The sequence below is a fragment of the Rhineura floridana genome, chromosome 1, assembly GCF_030035675.1.
Source record: "Rhineura floridana isolate rRhiFlo1 chromosome 1, rRhiFlo1.hap2, whole genome shotgun sequence".
Classification (NCBI taxonomy): Eukaryota; Metazoa; Chordata; class Lepidosauria; order Squamata; family Rhineuridae; genus Rhineura; species Rhineura floridana.
In genome coordinates, this window is record NC_084480.1 from 98,650,569 (window position 1) to 98,668,269 (window position 17,701).

At 41.8% G+C, this 17,701-nt stretch overlaps 1 protein-coding gene across 3 annotated transcripts in view; it reads left to right on the forward strand.

The window, feature by feature from the left end:
• The first annotated feature begins 505 nt into the window (after positions 1 to 505).
• The window catches only part of LOC133385043 (transducin-like enhancer protein 1), a 119,989-nt gene continuing 102,793 nt past the window's right edge, over positions 506 to 17,701 (forward strand). For 2 of the 3 annotated variants that reach the window (XM_061627252.1, XM_061627262.1), the window contains exons 1-4: positions 506 to 1,976; positions 3,121 to 3,221; positions 5,397 to 5,460; positions 5,845 to 5,889. In XM_061627252.1, coding sequence (XP_061483236.1) covers positions 1,953 to 1,976; positions 3,121 to 3,221; positions 5,397 to 5,460; positions 5,845 to 5,889 — 234 coding nt within the window. In that variant the 5' untranslated portion in view covers positions 506 to 1,952. Of the gene's footprint in view, positions 1,977 to 2,190; positions 2,496 to 3,120; positions 3,222 to 5,396; positions 5,461 to 5,844; positions 5,890 to 17,701 lie in introns of those variants that run through there. The other variant, XM_061627271.1, reaches the window with a different exon arrangement.

Below are 17,701 nucleotides of genomic sequence, written 5' to 3' on the forward strand. Positions count from 1 at the left end.
GTTCACACACGCAGATACGGCCTTATGACAAATTAAAGATGAAACTGTTGTGAAAGGAGGCTACATTTTTCTGAAGCCCTGGAGAGGAGTTGTTCTGGGGAAACTTTGATACAGATCGCTATGAACACACCGTCCTCAAAGGCAACATCAGGGCCCTCGTTCCTCCATTAGCTTAAACAGGCCAGCATCTATCTGACTCTAGCTACTGCCTGTCCTGTAGCAGGGATGCATTATTTATCTCTCTGTGTTATTTTCACAGATTTCTGGAGAGAGCGGGGCAAGGTAAAGGAATAATAATAATAAAAAGAGAGAGCCTAGCGTAGCCATCTCTCTCCCTCTCTCAAACCCCACGTTACTTTGATTGACAGCTCAGCCTCTCCACTCTCCTTCTCCCCGACCTTCCCATTTTCCCTGCCTGTCTGAGTGTTCCACTGCCTCCCATTGGCTCGCTCAGAGGGGTCCTGCAGCTCAGCTAGGAAGGTTTCCTAGCAAAGGCGGAGGGAGTGAGAGTGAGAAGGAGAGGAGATGCCTACCAGAATCCCTTCCCATAGGCTTGATGTCACGGCCCCACGTTGGTTCCTAAGCAGACGATTGGCCTCATGCCCCTCCTCCTCATCTCTCGGGGCGGGGCCAAGAGGCTGGTTAGCTCGAGGAGTGTGAAACCGCGTGTTAATGTAACCAGTGCGGGCGGATACATTGTGTCCCGTTTATTGAGATCCCGCCGCCGCGGTGTGTTGTATGTCCCGCGGAGTTTTCTTAGTACGCCCCGATCTGGTCTTCATGGAAGAAAAACCCTTGTGATTATTTGGGGAGGACGAGAAGGAGAGGAGATCGTCTTCTCCGCACGCCTGCCTGGATGTTTCCTCGAGGGATCCCAGAAAGAACTTTGGCCCGGGATTGAGCAAGGCAAAGTGAGAGAAAGAAAGACGGTGAACGAGAGAAAAGAGGCCGGAAGAAGACTAGCTGGGATGCTGCTGTTCCTGCTGCATGTTTTCCTTGTGGGGCTGTAGTGCGGAGATTGCTTTGTGGTGTCCGATGTCCTGCGGGCCTACGGAAACAGTATTGGGGTTTCTGCAAGGAGGAACCTTCCCTTTATTTTTGCCCCGTCTGCGGCGGCTGGGTTCGGGGAGGGGGAAGAGAGGCTGAAGTGTCGGTGGTGGGGGTGGTTTTTCCTTTTGCAACTCTCCGGGCGAGAAGGAGGAGGAGGAGGAGTGGATTTTCCTCTGTCTTAAGTCGGTCTGCTTTGTGTACACGATCCAACACCCCCTTCCTCTCCCCCCCCATTTCCTTCCCCGTGTCCCGTGCGTGACCTGGCCTTGAATCTTTCTCCCGGCGCCGGGAACAGCGTGGCCTTTTGTAGTGGGACTCCTTTCCTGTGGCGATCGAGCCTCTTCGTCGGACTGGGCACTGCCTTAGCTGGATTTCCTCCTTGAATCGAGTTTAAAAAGGAGAGATAAATTGGAGGAGCCGCTTCTGTTTGGAGCCGTGTTCGTCTTACAAGTGCATCTTGCAAGTTTTAAGCCGGTCGAGGAAGAGGAGATTATCTGCTGAGGGGGTGGGTGGGTGCGAATAAGTCAAAGGTGTAGTACCGGCGGCGGCAGCTACAGCAACGACCACGACAAGGAAAGACCCATCGCAGCCCGGACATCTCCTCCTACGGCCCCCTTGCCCGGCCAGGTCTTCCCCGGTGACTTTTTCTTTCCTCCCTCTCAATAGCTCGCAACAAAGGACTTGGCTGGGCTCGGGCTGGAGAGAGGCCGCGGCGGGAGGATGATCCTGCAGTTGAGCCGGGAGGCTGAGTAGGGGGCTCCCGGATTCTGCTTAACTCCCGCCGGCTGCCTTTTGCTTGTGTGCGTGTGTTTCCCCCCCCCCTCGGGATTTAAAGTTCGGGGATCGAGGCGAAAATTGAACTGCAAAGGAGCAAAGCCGCGGCAGCAGTAGCAGCCAGAATCATGTTTCCTCAGAGCCGGCATCCCGTAAGTAGCCCTCTTTCCCCCCCCTCTTTCTCCCCAACCGACCCCCCCCCCCCGCGCGTGTGATGTGGGTACCTTCTCTGCTCGGGCAAAGTTTGTGCAATCTTTGCTTATCGGGAGGGGAACTGGCGGGTTCTGTTTGTCCTCTGCAAAGCTCTCCGCGTCCTGCCGAAAGAGCCTTTGGAATCGCGTGTGGGGCGTCCCCTGCACCCGGTGGAGGCCTAGGAAACTTCTTGTGTTCGTGTTCCCCACCCCGCTAGCTGAGGCTGTCTGAAAAGCCTCCCCTTTCCCTTGCCTCTCCTCCTGCTCGGGGAGCGTCTACTCCTTTGTTTACTCTTGGACTTGTTTGTCTACCAGCCTTCAATGGCGGGGAGGGGTTGGCTGTTTCTGGTCCTCTCCGTTTTGTAGCCGAAGGGCATCAACTGTGGCTACAAGGACAGCCGGTGCTTCCCCCAGAACGCCCCTGATGTTTCTTGAAGTGGTGTTTTTGAGTCAGCATCTTGACTGGGAGGATTCCCTAAGGTGAATTATTTTCCAAAACCTTAATGAAAAGGATCGCAGTAAGTCGGAATCGACTTGAAGGCAGTCCATTTCCATTTCAATGAAAAGGAAGAAGAGTAGGTCAAAAGAGAGAGTTGTTGAGGAATACTTTTGAGTCTCCCAAGAGAATGGGAGTAGGGTAGCTAATCTGTGGTCCTCCAGATGTTGTTGATCTTCTACTCCACCACCACTGGTGGCCATGTTGCTTAGGGCTGATGGTGGGAGTTGGAGTCCAGCAACATCTGGAAGGCCTCAGGTTCCCAACCCGTGGTTTAATGCCTATTCTGCTTTTTTAAATGCTACGTGCCATGACTGGCTAGTGGCCACTATCTGCTTGGGTTGTGTTCTGGAAGGTTAACCAAAGTTACCAGGATCATGTTATTATTGACATTTACTACCTGCCTTTCACTCAAAGGTCCCAGGGCAGGTTACAACAATTTTAAACTACAGCATTAAAACCAACTTAAAGTTACAAAATAGGATGGGTCCTAAAAATATATGCCTCGGGTATCAAAGGCCAATACAATAGTTGTCATTGTAGAGATGACACTGCCTCTTATCTAAACAATTTATTCTTTTTTCTTTCTTCCTTCTTCTCCTGCTGTAGACACCACACCAGGCAGCAGGGCAGCCCTTTAAATTCACTATCCCAGAGTCTCTAGACCGAATCAAAGAAGAGTTCCAGTTTCTCCAAGCTCAGTATCACAGGTGGGTGCGGCCTGGTCAGTTCATTGACAGTTGCTTTCCTGTGCTCTATAAGCCTCTTCTGCTTTGGGGATTTCAGGTTGTTCCGTGGCATGCTTCTGTGGTGGGGTGTGTTTTGCTTGTTCAAAATGTACTTTGTGGTTGTGCCCAGGTGGTGGCGTGTGGAGTCAGTTTAAGGCCTGTCACTCACTTTAAAACAATGGCTAGATTTTTAAATATTTGAATAAGTTCTGTATTTCAGGTGAACTTATCCTACCCACCTCCAGAATGTACTTTCAGAAGTACACAGGAACTGTCAATATTTGCTCTGGAAACTTTTGAAAGAGACTGAGTTGACATTTGGTCAGTCAGTGTTCTTGTCGTCATATTCCTGCCTTAACTACTTAATGATTTAAACATCGATTTAAACTTTATTGTTTGGGAAAACAGAGGTCTTGCAATACTAGGAACTTGCAACCACTGCAAGTAAAGGACTCACTTTTTTCTGCCTTTACAAAATGATGTTTGAACACCTACCTTGGCCACTAACAACTTGATCCTGTGTATGTCAGTCCCATTATGTGCAGTGTGACTTCCTTCCAATAATATATACACAGAATTGCAGTCAGGTGGTACATGCATACATAATAAGTGGAATTTGCTTATTGCACTCATAAGTATATTGTGAGCAAACCCTAATAAAGTCAGTCGGATGTTTTCAAGCAGACATGTTGTAGACTTGGGCTGTTAGTGTATTATCTTAGTTTGTAACAACACACAGAGAGATATCAAGTGTGATTTAGCTTGAGCACAATGTGTACATAGTTTTAACTCCAAAGAGCAAACATGTTCAGATAAGGAGTATTCTCAAACAGCAGTTTTAAGATAATATGAGCTGATCAGGTATTTCAGCACACCACTGCAAATACCTCTTTTTAAAAAAAAGAATCCCCCCAACACAGTTTCTTGTATTTTCTAAAGGATTTGACTTTATGGCCTACAGACCTCTATTTTGAGCAAACACACTTCTTTGTAATCCCAAATGTGGGAGTATTAGAAATAAATTTCCATTGGGTCTAAATCCACATAAACATATTTGAAACATTACAGCCCAATCATGTGTATGTTTACTTCAGAGGAAACCCCACTGTGTTTACTGGGACTTATTTACAAGTAAATGTTCATTGGATTACAGCTGAGCAGCCTGATCCTATGCATGTTTACTCAGAGGTAAGTCTCATTGAGTTCACTGAGAATCACTCCTAAGTACACAGAATCCTATGGTGGTTTTGCTATCAGCTGAAACCTGAAACTGCTAATGTATGAATAAAACCTAGTTAAGCATACATGTGATACAGTGATCTCTTAATGACATCATTCAAATCACACTGTGGTTCTCCATATACGAGAAGACCATACATGGGTTTTAACGGATGTTAGTTTTGGGAAGGACAGGTACCTAACTACCATTTAGGTGCTAAGCAGTGGTACAAATTCAAATTTTTACTTGCTAATTATTTTTAATAGGCAACTTTATAATCTAATACTAGGTGGAAATGTACATCTTATACTATACATCTTATTTATTTATTTATTACAGTTATATACTGCCCCATAGCCAAAGCTCTCTGGGAGGTTTACAGCAATTAAAAACATTAAAAACAAATATACAAATTTTAAAACGCAAAAACAATTAAAAAACACATTTTTTTTAAAAAAAATTAAAAAACACATGCTAAAATGCTTGGGAGAAGAGGAAAGTCTTGACCTGGTGCTGAAAAGATAAGTTATTTTAAAGTGATTGCTTAGAAAGAACATCTAAAAAAGAATGAAGCTATAATTATTCTTAACTCTTGTGTTTTATCTTTGGGGTGTAGGTACTACTTTTCTGAATATTACACTGGCAAGAATTCTGGAATTATACTTTACTGCACCCTCTAACAATCACAGTACCCTATTGAAGCATGACTTCTATATATCATCCAAATTAATGTGTGTAATTTGATCTGAGTAGATATTATGTACTCTGCATATATGAGCATGGTCTTCTACCTTAAGGAATTATGCTAAAGTTTCTCTGTATTTACACTGTGATATCTTATGACAGCGTCCCAAACAACTTTCTTTTCAGAATGCAAATAGAGGCAAATGCTTGAACTGACATACTTAAGAATATCTTTTTTTTCCTAATCTTCCTAGCCTTAAATTGGAATGTGAGAAGCTGGCAAGTGAAAAGACAGAAATGCAAAGGCACTATGTGATGGTAAATACAATCTTGGCTGCTTATTTGTTTTGTTAAAACAGAGAAATCATAAGAGTTGGAATGGATCTTGGAGGTCATCTAGTCAATCCCCATGCCCAGTGAAGGATCTGCAGTGCAGAATGCAACTGTGGCATTCCTGACAGCACCATCTGTTTAAATTCTTCCAGCAAAGGAGAGTCCATTACTTCCAGAGATAGAGAGTTCCATTGTTGAACAGCTCTTGCTATAAGGAAGTTTCTCCTAATGTTGAGCCAAACCCTGCTTTCCTGCAATTTCCATCCATTACCCTCTGGAGTGATAGAAGAAGCCTGTTCCATCTTGTGTGTCACAGTGTTGTTTCTTTGTGTTTGTTTTTAACAGATTTTTCTCCCCTTTTATTTATAGTACTATGAAATGTCATATGGATTAAATATTGAAATGCACAAACAGGTAAGACATTGATACAAAATCCATATAATTACAAATTTGCTAGAGTGCTTTGATGCAAAATATTCCATTTTTATTAAAATTGCCATATCATAAATGAACTCAAGCATGGGTGAGGGTAATGGTGTAAGTAAATCTTACAGCTTTCCTATAAATTACCAGTTGGCCAGAATGGGAATAAATAAGAAACAGTTATCATCGCTATGGTGCTATCCTGTTTTTAAGCAAAGATAAATGCTTTTGAGGAAATGGATTTCGAAGAGAAAATTCCTTGTTATAACCTTGGATCTGCCTAACCACTCTCTTATGTCCATGCAGCATATGTTGATGGCTGCTCAAATCCTAGCAATTTAAAAGCATGAAAAGATTAGTGAGTTGGAAAGCTCTTGGTTATGACTGAGTTTGCTAGTTCCCATAAAATTCACACTTATGGCCACTATAATGGTGAATAAAAAGAGTATTGAACTGGAACAAGGCACTAAGGACCTCATAAGAGAAGAAAAGCTAAATGATTGCTCAGCCCAAAGGACCTTCAATTGAGTAGTTATTGTCTGCCAAAGAAAGCATTAATGGCAGGGTGTAAGTATTCTGTAGATATGCTGACATCCACTTTTTCATCAAGATGCTGGTACAATAAGTCTTGCAGAAATCGATGGCCTCTTTAAAAATTATCATTAGATGAAGTTGCACAGTTGGACACATTTCAGAGTGCAACAATACAATTCTTTCTTGATGTATATGTGATATTTCATCTAAAACTCTTGTTTCATTAAATTAAAGAGCATGGCTGACCGGCTAGGGCACAGCAAAGAAATTGATTAGTTCAGGCTTCACATCTTCAATATATTCAAAGACTTCTATTAAGCAAGTGTGTTTCAGTGCTGAATTCTGCTTTTGTAACTCTGAACTCTTTGATTTTTTTTGGTGTGTGTATAAAATCCATTGGATTTAAGAATGTTGTATTTGGTAATATAAAATTATCACTATGTCAAAGGTAGATACTTTTCAGCTAGAGAAAGTGCATTTGGTAATGTATATTTTCATTCATGCTATTCATTCACATAAATGCTATGGCAACTTCTATTATTTGTATGTATTGTTGAATTTTAGGATAATGAAACAACACTCCTTCTCTGCAGTTACTTCTTTTGCCTATACATCTTCTGAAACTACTAGTCTTGTGTTGATACAGATACTAAAGTTTGTCTTGGAAAAACAAAATGTCTAAGCTGCTATTTGCTGACACATTTTATTAAACTGAGGTCTGACTGCAGCCAGCTTGTTACAAATCATGGGTTTTGTGAGCTTAATTGTTAGTACTTTAACATTGTGACTGACATTAAAATATCATCTGGCGTAGTTGAAGAAAATGTGTAATTTGGAGCAGTGAACTGAAAACAGAGTTCACTTTTTAAAGATTAAACCCACAAAATTAAAGAGCCCTGAAGCTGAGGCTTCTGCTTTAGCCTTAATGTGTGTATTTACTATAATAGCTTTGTTTTCTTCTATTTTAGTATGACTCTTATAGGCAGTACGGTACTACCTGTGGTAGAGGCTATATTATAGGCTACAGTATGAATTGCCTACAAATTGCTTGCAAATTGTTACGTTCTTGGTTTATCTACTGTTGTATAGAATATAACATAGAAACCAATATTTCAGTTCTACAGAATGAAATAAATCCTCTCCTCAACTAAGTGATGTGCTCTCACAAATGAGAAGTTGTACTTCTGAAGCCTGTCCAAGTCATTTTAAAAAATTAAAAAGCAGATAGGAAGCTTCCTCATCATAAAACATGGACACTATGTTCTTAGGCATTTGCTGGAGAGTAATCATAATTCTTATTAAAACTGGTGATGTGTAGCCCCCAGGGTGTAGCAAGGCTCAAATTGATGCTTTTTGCTGGCTGATCACCAGCATGGCCTAAGTGCTCATTATGTTGTAGAGAGGGCCTTCAGAGCTCTCATTACGTTTGACAGGAATTCTCTCTAGGGGGAAACTGGGCATTAGCTAGACTCCTGACAGGCTGCAATTATTCCTGCTTTATGGCTTATAACCAAATGCTTAGCAAGGCATCATCAGGGGACACAAAAGTTGTCACGTCTGACAACATCTTTTTTTCCCCCTGAAAAATTCAGTGATGGGGAAACTTTTTCACCAAACTCTGTTAGTGGGGCTCATATCCAATGTGGTTTTTGTGTGAAGTCCTTTAGAGATATCTTTCCTTCCTCCCCCACCTGTTCCCCATCAACAAAACTTTAACATGGTAAAACACTGCAGCGTCTTTGCAAAATGGATGGTCAATTATCCAGATTGTCAATTCAAGGAGAAAAGTTATTTATTGCATACATCTCTAGTTGCTCTTCAGCATTGTTAGTGTTAGAATGTATTTGATTGTCGTCATTCTGTTTGCAGAATGGCTTTGTTTCAGTGAATGCCTCCACTAATGGAAGAGAAGGGGAGGGCATTTTCTCTGATGCCCCCTACGCCCCCTCCACACTATACCAGAGGGCCCCCAGTCTCCTGGAACAGATTTTAAGGGGATTCAGGGAGCTGTAGCTGGAAGGAAGAATCTGTGTAAATCGCATCCTCTCTTACTCTAGCAGTCATGTCTGTTGGACCACAGCTGCAGCAGTAGGGATTCCACCTCTTGTTATGGATTTCATAAACACTGTGGAGACTAGTGGCCTGAATCCTGTTCCTGAGTCTTGTTCCTGAGACCTGTTATACCTCCTCCTCATACAAGTTACCAAGGATGCTGATATAGCTGCCATTTCACCTGTACTGTGTGTTTCTTTAATGGTCCTCCCGTGCCGTCCCAATTCAAGAGGTACTATTGCAGTTTTTCATAGACACATGGTATGTAGCTAGCTCCTGTTTTTACAAACGTGTAGTAAACTGCTTCAGATAGGGTAGTCAGGGTCTCTTACAGTGCAATCATACCTGTTCACTTGGACATAATTCTCATTGATTTCAGTGGACTTACTTCTCAGTAAGTGTGTATAGGAATGCTACCTCAGTCTATTTTAAGTAGTCTTGAGGAGGCAATTCATTCTGGCATGTTTTGCCCAGTAAAGTCAAAACGGACAATGTGTGCTTAACTCAGCCCCTATAATCAATACAATTATGGGTCTTCCATTCCCACTTTACTTAGCTTTTGTTTTATGGTGAAATGGGCATCATCCAGTGAATAAAGTTTCTTAGCAAAGTGTGACTTTATCTTCTTTCTGCTTGAAATTTGGGCTGTCTTTTATATAGGCTAGGAGGGTGGTTCACTCCCCATCCTGCCCCCTGCCAGTAGTTCATGGTGGAGCTATACCTCTAAATTATATTGACTTTCATTTTGTTTACCAAGCACAGCACTAATTATAATTACTGTGGTGTGCAGGAGATCATTTCCATTATCAAAGTCCTCTGATAACATCCCTAGTGAAGGTGTAGTACCATATAAAAAAATTTCTGCTGGGGCTTATATATACATATATAGGCTCGGATTCCGAGTTGCCATTCCATGGATCAATAAGATGCTTCCAGTGGCAGAAACGTGGGGATGGGGGGAGGAGAGAGGTGATTCTTGCTGATTTCCCCTATACTTCCCTGTACCACCTCCCTTGGTGTTTTGAAGGATTCTCCCAACTTGCGGGAGTAGATTTTTTCTGGGAAAGGAGGAATCAACAAAAAATTCCTCCATCTCTTCTGCTTGTGTGTGTGTGTGTGTTTTCTGGCACCAACCTTCTGATCTTAGGATCTCACTATCATTTCCAGAAAAAAGCTGAGGGGGAAAAAGGCATTGTTTTTACTTAACCAATAGTGATGTTCTTTCATCTGGTACAAATATAGCAAGAGTATGTTTTCCCAGAGGAGTGCATGTTTTGGCTATGTTAAGCAAAATATTAGACTATGTAGCTGAATTTCAGTGTTTCTCTGTTATCAGCACACTTCTTCATATTTATTTATTTTATTATTTATTAAATTTATATTCTGCACTTCCTCCCAGAAGGAGCCTAGGGCGGCAAACAAAAATACTAAAAGCATTTTAAAACATCTTGAAAGCAAAAGACTTTAAAACATATTACAACAAAACATGTTTAAAAAACATGTTAAAGACCAATTCCAGCACAAATGCAGACTGGGAAAGGTCTCTACTTAAAAGGCTTGTTTAAAGAGGAAGATCTTCAAGAGGTGCCAAAAAGATAACAGAGATGGTGCCTGTCTAATATTTAGGGAGAGGGAATTCCAAAGTGCCACAACATTAAAGGCCTGCTTCCTATGTTGTGAGGAATGGACCTCCTGATAAGATGGAATCTGCAGTAGGCCCTCAACCTGCAGAGTGTAGTGATCGACTGGGTATATATATCTACTGGGTTGCTGCATATATTAACCAGTTAGGTTTTCTCCTAGCTAGCACTTGGAAATACTAAGCTAGTACTCCATCTAAACCTGATGTAGCTCCTTCTAGGAAACAAGCTATAAAATGTATGACTTTTATGTCAATATTTCATTTTTAAAAGAGTTGCTCATTATAGCAGTTGGGATTAGCAGTGGTTACTGTGGTAAATCTGGTGCCAAGATGCAGAGTTTTCTTCGATATTAGTAGCTGCATGGGAAGCATTCTCTCTGTGTTACTCTCGCCAATCATGTCTGTTGGCCTTCAGAATAAACCAGAAGGTAAACCTTCTCATGTGTTAAAACCCAAATTGTTTAGGTGTAAGTTTAGCTTTTGTTCATTGGCAGTCAGCCAAAGAAAGATTGATCACTGCTGAACCCACTGACAGACTATATAAACTACTACAGCGTTTGAGTCCCTGCCATCCTAAAGCTGACAGGTGGGCCTTTGTCTGCTTTGGGTAGATTGCTATGATCTTTCTGACCTGCCTTCAGGCAAGCTTGTCACTCTGCCCTTTTCTATTTGGCTTGCTGCCTTCTCACTTCCAAATAATTACAACTTCAAAAACAGTGCATATTGCTCACAGCACTGACCTTCTCCTTCATTTAAGAAACCACTCAAAGTTCTCTGAATTCAAGACCCATGTCTCTTCCAGGTTTCATTAAATAATCAGTAGTGAGTGGCTACATTAGTGGGTAAAACAGAGTGGCAATTTAAGGGACACACTTGATTCTCCACAGCTCTTTTAAGAACCATGGTAGTGTTCACCTAGTTCTCATTGAGGTGATAAACCTCAATGTGGGCTGCACCAATTTAAACAAAGGGGGGGGAGAGACTCTCCTGACCGAATACTCTGTCATAGTGAGCTAGATGTCACTGAGTCATTACATCTAGTTTTCTGCATGCAAACCCCAGTTTATTACCTCAGTGAAAAGCTGACTATTGTTACGTTAGAATTAAATATTATTTTTCTTTTTGACTGCTGTATTTTGACATGAATTGTTTTCTGCATTACTCTTGAATGTCTTAAGTCTGTTATGGCATTAGATGAGCACATTTTTAATAGTGAAGTATCAAAGAACATATCTAAGCTTAGACATTTGGCCACAGACCCAGGCCTTGGGGGTAAGGGAACACATCTGGGAGCTCTGGTAGTGGAGAGAGGTGATGCAGAGGAAGGGAGAAACGAGGGCAAGGTTTAAGACTTCACCTTCAGCTGCCATTTCTCTGCAAATTGAAATCCTGCCCAACTGCTTTTCAGCTGTTCAGTCCTTAACAGGATCATGGGTAAACTCCCCCACCCCCAAGAGCTTGGAAAGGGAATGCTTTTGATCAAACAATTCATTATATGTATTCTGAGGGTGCCTTCACAGGAGAGGACTGTACCATAGGCCCTTTCCAAATGTTTGAGTTGGATCTAGGGACAGCCTTTTATCTCAAATGTGTCACAGTTGGATATGCCTTTTGTGACTTCAGGTTAAAGTGCAGCGATAAGTTTGGCTGGGGTGTGTATAAGGAGTTCTTATCAGCAGTCTTACTTTGATTAATCAGGGCACTCTTAAACAATTAAAACTGATTGTAAATGATAAAAATTAGGGCATGGCTGAACTGCCATGGGCCATGGTTCTGGAGTGGTGACAGAAACCTTTGGCTAAGTAGCAGTTCTTATGTAGCAAAGCTTTCAGAAATTATTGGACAGAAAATCAAGCAATTTTTTTGTTCTGTTTTCAGCCTTTGATATCTTGAGTAAACAGTCGGTCAAAGCAGCTTATGGAGTAAGGTGACCAGTCAGTGTATTGACAAGAAGAGACACAATAGAAAACTGCATTAGGAGGCAAGCCATTGGGATTTGCAGTAAATATATTACTGAACACAAGTGAATTGCCAATACTGCTTGTTTAGCAGTTTGCAAGGGCAATGGCAGTATGGATTTTTGAATTAGAAGGGAAGGACTGTTCTTTCTCTGTGCTGGAACATCTAGTGGATGGCTGAGAAGAAAATTGATTTAGGGAACAAAATGCTGCAACCTCTGTTTTGTGCCATGTGAAAGGCTTCTATGGATTAGTGAGTGAAAACAGAAAGGTAGCTTTCAGTTTAGTACAAGGGGTCTTTGTTTGCTGCCTGATCAAGATGGCATTCAGCTAAGCCTAAAAAATGGGGGGGTGCAACATACCCCTCCCAGCTATTAATTACAAGGACTTCTGGAGCTTATTTGGCTTGGATTGAAAGTGCCTGGAATAAGCTGGTTGTGTGAATGGGTTTGCAGGAGCACTGTCACCAGTTTATGTTTGTGGTAACCAGTTTCACATTGATAAAAGCAAAATGCTACACATCTTTTAAAAAGCAAACCACAGTGATAGTGTGAATAGATTCCCAGACTTAACCATGTATTGACATTGCTCTTCTTATCCATCCATGCATACACCTGTAACATGCAGCCCAGTCATATCTATGTTTACTCAAAAGTAAGTTCCACTGACTTCAGTGACTTTTACTTCCAACGACTGTGCATAGGATTGCAGCCTTAGGGTAATATCACATATCTGTGCTTGTTTCGTTACTGAACAGTAAAGGGGTATGTGCAGGGCCAGTTCCAAGGGGCAGCCAGGTGGGGCACTGGCCCAAGGGCCCCTGAGGCTACAGGAGCCCCAGAGGGGGCCTTCTGCTCTTCCGCGATTCACTTCAGGATCGCTGCCACGGATCGCACGGCAAGAGCTTCAGGGCTCTGCCATTCCCTTGCTTAATTTACCTTGTTCTGCGGTTGTGCACACAGCGGTGCCCTTAAGAAAGATGACAGCTGAGGTTTTCCTAAGGGGCTGAAGCCTCTGCTGCCATCTTGGCTGATGGCATGCATGCGTGCTGCATGCTCGCATCCCTGCCATGAACCAAGATGGCAGCAGAGGCTTCAGCTCCTTAGGGAAACCTCAGCCGCCATCTTTCTTAAGGGCACTGCTGCGTACACAACTGCAGAACAAGGTAAGTTAAGCAAGGGAATGGCTGAGTCCCGAAGCTCTTGCCATGCGCGAATCATGGAAGGGGAGTGCTGGGGCCTGGGGCAGGCTTTTGCCGAAGGGCTCCAGTGTGTCTGGGGCTGGCCCTGGGCGCGCGCACACGTGTATGTGCACGTGCATGCCAGGGCCCAGGGCAAGCTAGTGCCCAAGGGCCCTGGCATGTCTGGTGCCAGCCCTGAGTATGTGAAATGACCTTTGCAGATGAGACATAAGGCAGAGCCTTCATATTGCATTACATTACCCTAATTTCAGTATTCAGTGAAAGCAGTTCAATTATGTACTGAAACTTAGATAAATTACTTGAAATATTAATGTATCAATGGAAGGAAGTATTTTGGAAATTTAGTTGAAGAATTCCATTATCACTTCTTGTATTGCTCCCATTAAGAGTATTGTGATACCTTCAAGACTAACATTATAACATGAGTTTTCATAGGCTTCTGTACAGTTGATCAGATGCATGAAGTATTCTCCTTAGTTTATAGGTATTCATACATATGGCTGGAAGTGCAAATTGTAAACACTGAAGTTAGAAGGAAATAAAAACAAATTAAAGAAAATTCTTAATAAATATAATATGACCTATGGTGGTATGGTGGATAAGCTGATGGGCCAGGAGTATCTGGGCTAAGATCCCAGATTAATGGCCCAACAACACCTGTAACATTGCCAAGGCATGTCTTTGGAGTGTTATGAGAGAGAGCCCTCCCCCGGCTGTCTTTTGGCTAAGTGTGGTTAAGAATATGTAACAGTTGGAGGGGGGTGTTGGTGTGACCACTTTTCAGGTGGAGATGGGAACTATAGTTGATAACTAGGGTGAAAGCTTCATTCCTCACCCATAAATGATAACTACAATGTGAATGAGTGTTTGGGTGGATGGGTGAAATTTTTATTGGAGTCATAGATTAAAGTTGGTTTCAGCCTCATAGCATTAAGGCTGGTAATATTGCATTGTGGTCTTTTGTATATGTATCTAAGACCAGGGTTGCCAACCCATTGCCTGTCGATGCCATGGTGCCCACAAAAGCCTTCAGTGATGCATCCAGCAGGTAGCCCAGAATCTGAGCTTTCATTTTTTTGAAAAGTAAGTCTCTAATCCTCCTAGAAAGAAAGTTATGAAGCAAAATGTGCAGGTACCCTTCTAAGAGATTTACGTGAAATGAGCCTGCCTGGCTGCTCTTTATCTATCACTGTTGTTAGCGAATGAATGAAGTCAGACCTGTGATTGATAAATGAGTTGTTTGGACAGCAGGCATTAGGAATTCCTGGGGTACTACAGAGCTGTTGCTTTGCCATTCTTTTTAGTGCACTTTTTCTGCCTCTGTCTTATTTTCTAGTCCTTGCAATCTCCACAGTCTGCCCTTCCCTTTTCCCTATGATGCATCTTTCCTGTGCTGGGTTTACCTGAGATCAGGTAGTATCCAGAAATTATTTTCTGCAAATACTCCTACATAGTAAGTGTGGGTGAATGTTAATCCCTCTCCCTGCAAAAGGCAAATGTGAAAACATTGCAAAGAGGCTTAGGAATGTCTCTTGCTTTGAATTCACTGCATAGTTAACTTACAGTATGATGGTATGCATGTCTATTTAGAAGTATCTTTGTGTTTAATGGGGTTTACTTCCAGGTATGTGGGTACACGATAGTAGTCTAGGCTTTGGCTTAAGGTTGGCATTGGGGGGAAAACAGGGTCTTTGTGCTTTTAACAGCTTTATGGCAGGCAGAAACTCAACAGGTCAAGACATTTCTACTAGGGGAATACAGTAATGAGTGAAGCTTCACCATGACTGCTGTCTAATTTTGTGTTATGCCACATTCCCAGTGGCAGCCATTTTGTGTTATGTCATGCCCCCATGGTAACCATTTTGTGACTGATGCCCCCAGCACTTTCTCAGAATTGAAATGTGCCCTCTGGTCCAAAAGGGCTGGCAACCCCTGATCTAGGGGACTGTTGGGATCAATAATTGCTGAGGGTGAAGAAGTATCTTGTAGGGGTGAACATGTGGTGGTGGTGTAGGTTGCTTGAACTAAGAGATGTGGAATTCATGAAGGTGTTGAGTGAGTGGAATCTTTTTCATGGGTTTTGATGTTTTTATATACTTTATTAATTTTGTTTTTTATAAACCTTTTTGCAATCTTTTAAAATGAAACATATATGAATACTTGAAATAAAATAATTAGTCTTGAATACCAGTACTGAATATATGGTAAATTGCACTTGTAAGCTTCCTTGGAAAAAGTATAGGGGAGCGGGTGTGTTGCTTCTGGATAGAGAATAATATATGCTCTGTATATGTAAATTATGTGACAAATGCAGAAATGTGTGCACAAGAAAAACCACAGAAAACAAATGTTGGGGATCTCCAGTTGGCCAGTACACACAGCAAAACAGGCATATGAATGTCTGTATTCAAGACGTATGACTTTACTCACCGTATCCGGTGTGGAAGTGAAACTTCTTGTTGGATAATAATCGTGTGTGAATTAATTCTTTCAAAGAACACAGAGGTCATAGAAAAGAAATGAAAAGGTGAAGAATTAACAGTCCTGTCCACTATCCAGTTAGGAGAATTAAATCTGCTTAAATCAAATTACTCTGGATTTAAAGTAACCAGACTGTGAATGACCTATTGAGATAGGCAAGAAGAGCATAATACAGCTGTTTTCTCTTTTTTGAGTTTGGAATTCACTTGCAGTAATGCTTTCCAGACAGCATAGATACACATTAGTCAAATGGTAATCTGAAACTCTAAACTTGGTGGTGGTGGTAATGATTTGCTATACAGCCATCATATTAAGTGAATGCATAGTTATTACATTGACTGTAGGAAGACTGGGGAAGTTTGAAGTGATGTGCTATTGTTGCAACTATATCTACACTGCACCTGATCAATGCTCATTTGAGATGGATTCCCGTTTACAAGTTTGAGTTTAATCTCTTTGGAGTAAATTTTCCCACCCCTTTCTCTTGATGACAATATTAATGGTGACAGCACTGATAATCTGAAATGTAGTAGAAGTCCACCTTCTACGGCTTTTTTGTGTAATGGTTAATATGGCTGTAAATAGGAGATGAATGTGGCTACTTTTCTAAGTCTATTACTCAGGAGGCCTGTAAACTTGATTGGCTGTTACAATTCTAGCAGAATCATTCGATTTGAGAGCAATAGAGAGATAAGATATCCAATTACCCAAATGATTTGCAGGGCTAGCCAATGTTGTCATGGAGATGTGAGTTGGAACAAATTAAATTTTAAGCAATAAAAATAATCTTAAAGCACGTCTGGGAACAGGAACATTTGGCAGTGGCACTTACCTGAATTGAATCTTAGTTTGACATGCTGTTGTTTGACATTGATATACTGTGGGGGGCTTCAACTTTTTTAAATGGCACATTGCCTTTTAATGTGTTGCTGTCACTGCCAAAACAAGAGACGAGCACATTTTAGTGTGTTTTTTGAAAAAGGTGGTTAATAATGTATGTGTAGCAGAGGGAGGGGGGAGCTAAATAATGGTTGCTTACAGAAGAATATTTGGGGTCCAGTGACTTCAAATGCCCGAATGCTTAATTTCTCACTTTGCAACTATGAAACAAATTTGCTTACAGTTACTGACAAGTATATATTCTACAGGTATTAACAGCATGATGAGCATTTTACTGTGGATGCAACCTTTTGGTTGTGCACGAGTTCTGCTTCCCTTTGACTTGAAGATATTTTCTTCTGAGCATGAAAAACCTGTAAAACACAATGGCTTCGATCAAAAGGACATGCTGTAAAAGAGTCCCATCTGTGTGAGGAGGTTACCACTGCCTCCTATGCCACCTCAAAGCCTCTCCCTTGCCTTCCAGAGCCAGTCTTTATTGGAGCCTGTATACCTGGGAACCTGCCATTTCTTCTTCTCCCCCTCCCTCCCGCAACCCAGCAAGAGGAAATGCTCTCCACTTGTGTAGTGGGATCTTTAGAGCCAAATCATTGTGTCTCAACCATTTTTTTAAAAAAAAGTTAGGAAAAGAGACTTAGGAGTATTTTGGATAATAAAGAATAACAGTCTAAGTGTGTTTCACTGTTACAAAAGGTTCCTTTCCCTTTAACTGATTCTTGGCTTGCAACACAGATTTTTTTTCACGAAGAACACCCTATAAAGAGCTTTTATCCTCATGTCTGTTAGACAGATGGAGACTAAAATTGGTCTGAGGTCAAGCCATTTGCTGCATACTTGCAGCCTTCGATTTTCCTCACCACAGATCATCTCAAATGATTCAGTAATGACCAAAAGTGCAGCCTTGACCTTTATTCCCTGGGGGATTACTGTTACACAGTATAAATGGCAAGAAGAACATTTTGTTCATTCAGATGGCGTTTTCATCTCCATTTTGCTGGGCCTTCTACAGCACAAGTAGAACATTAAATCCAGTTG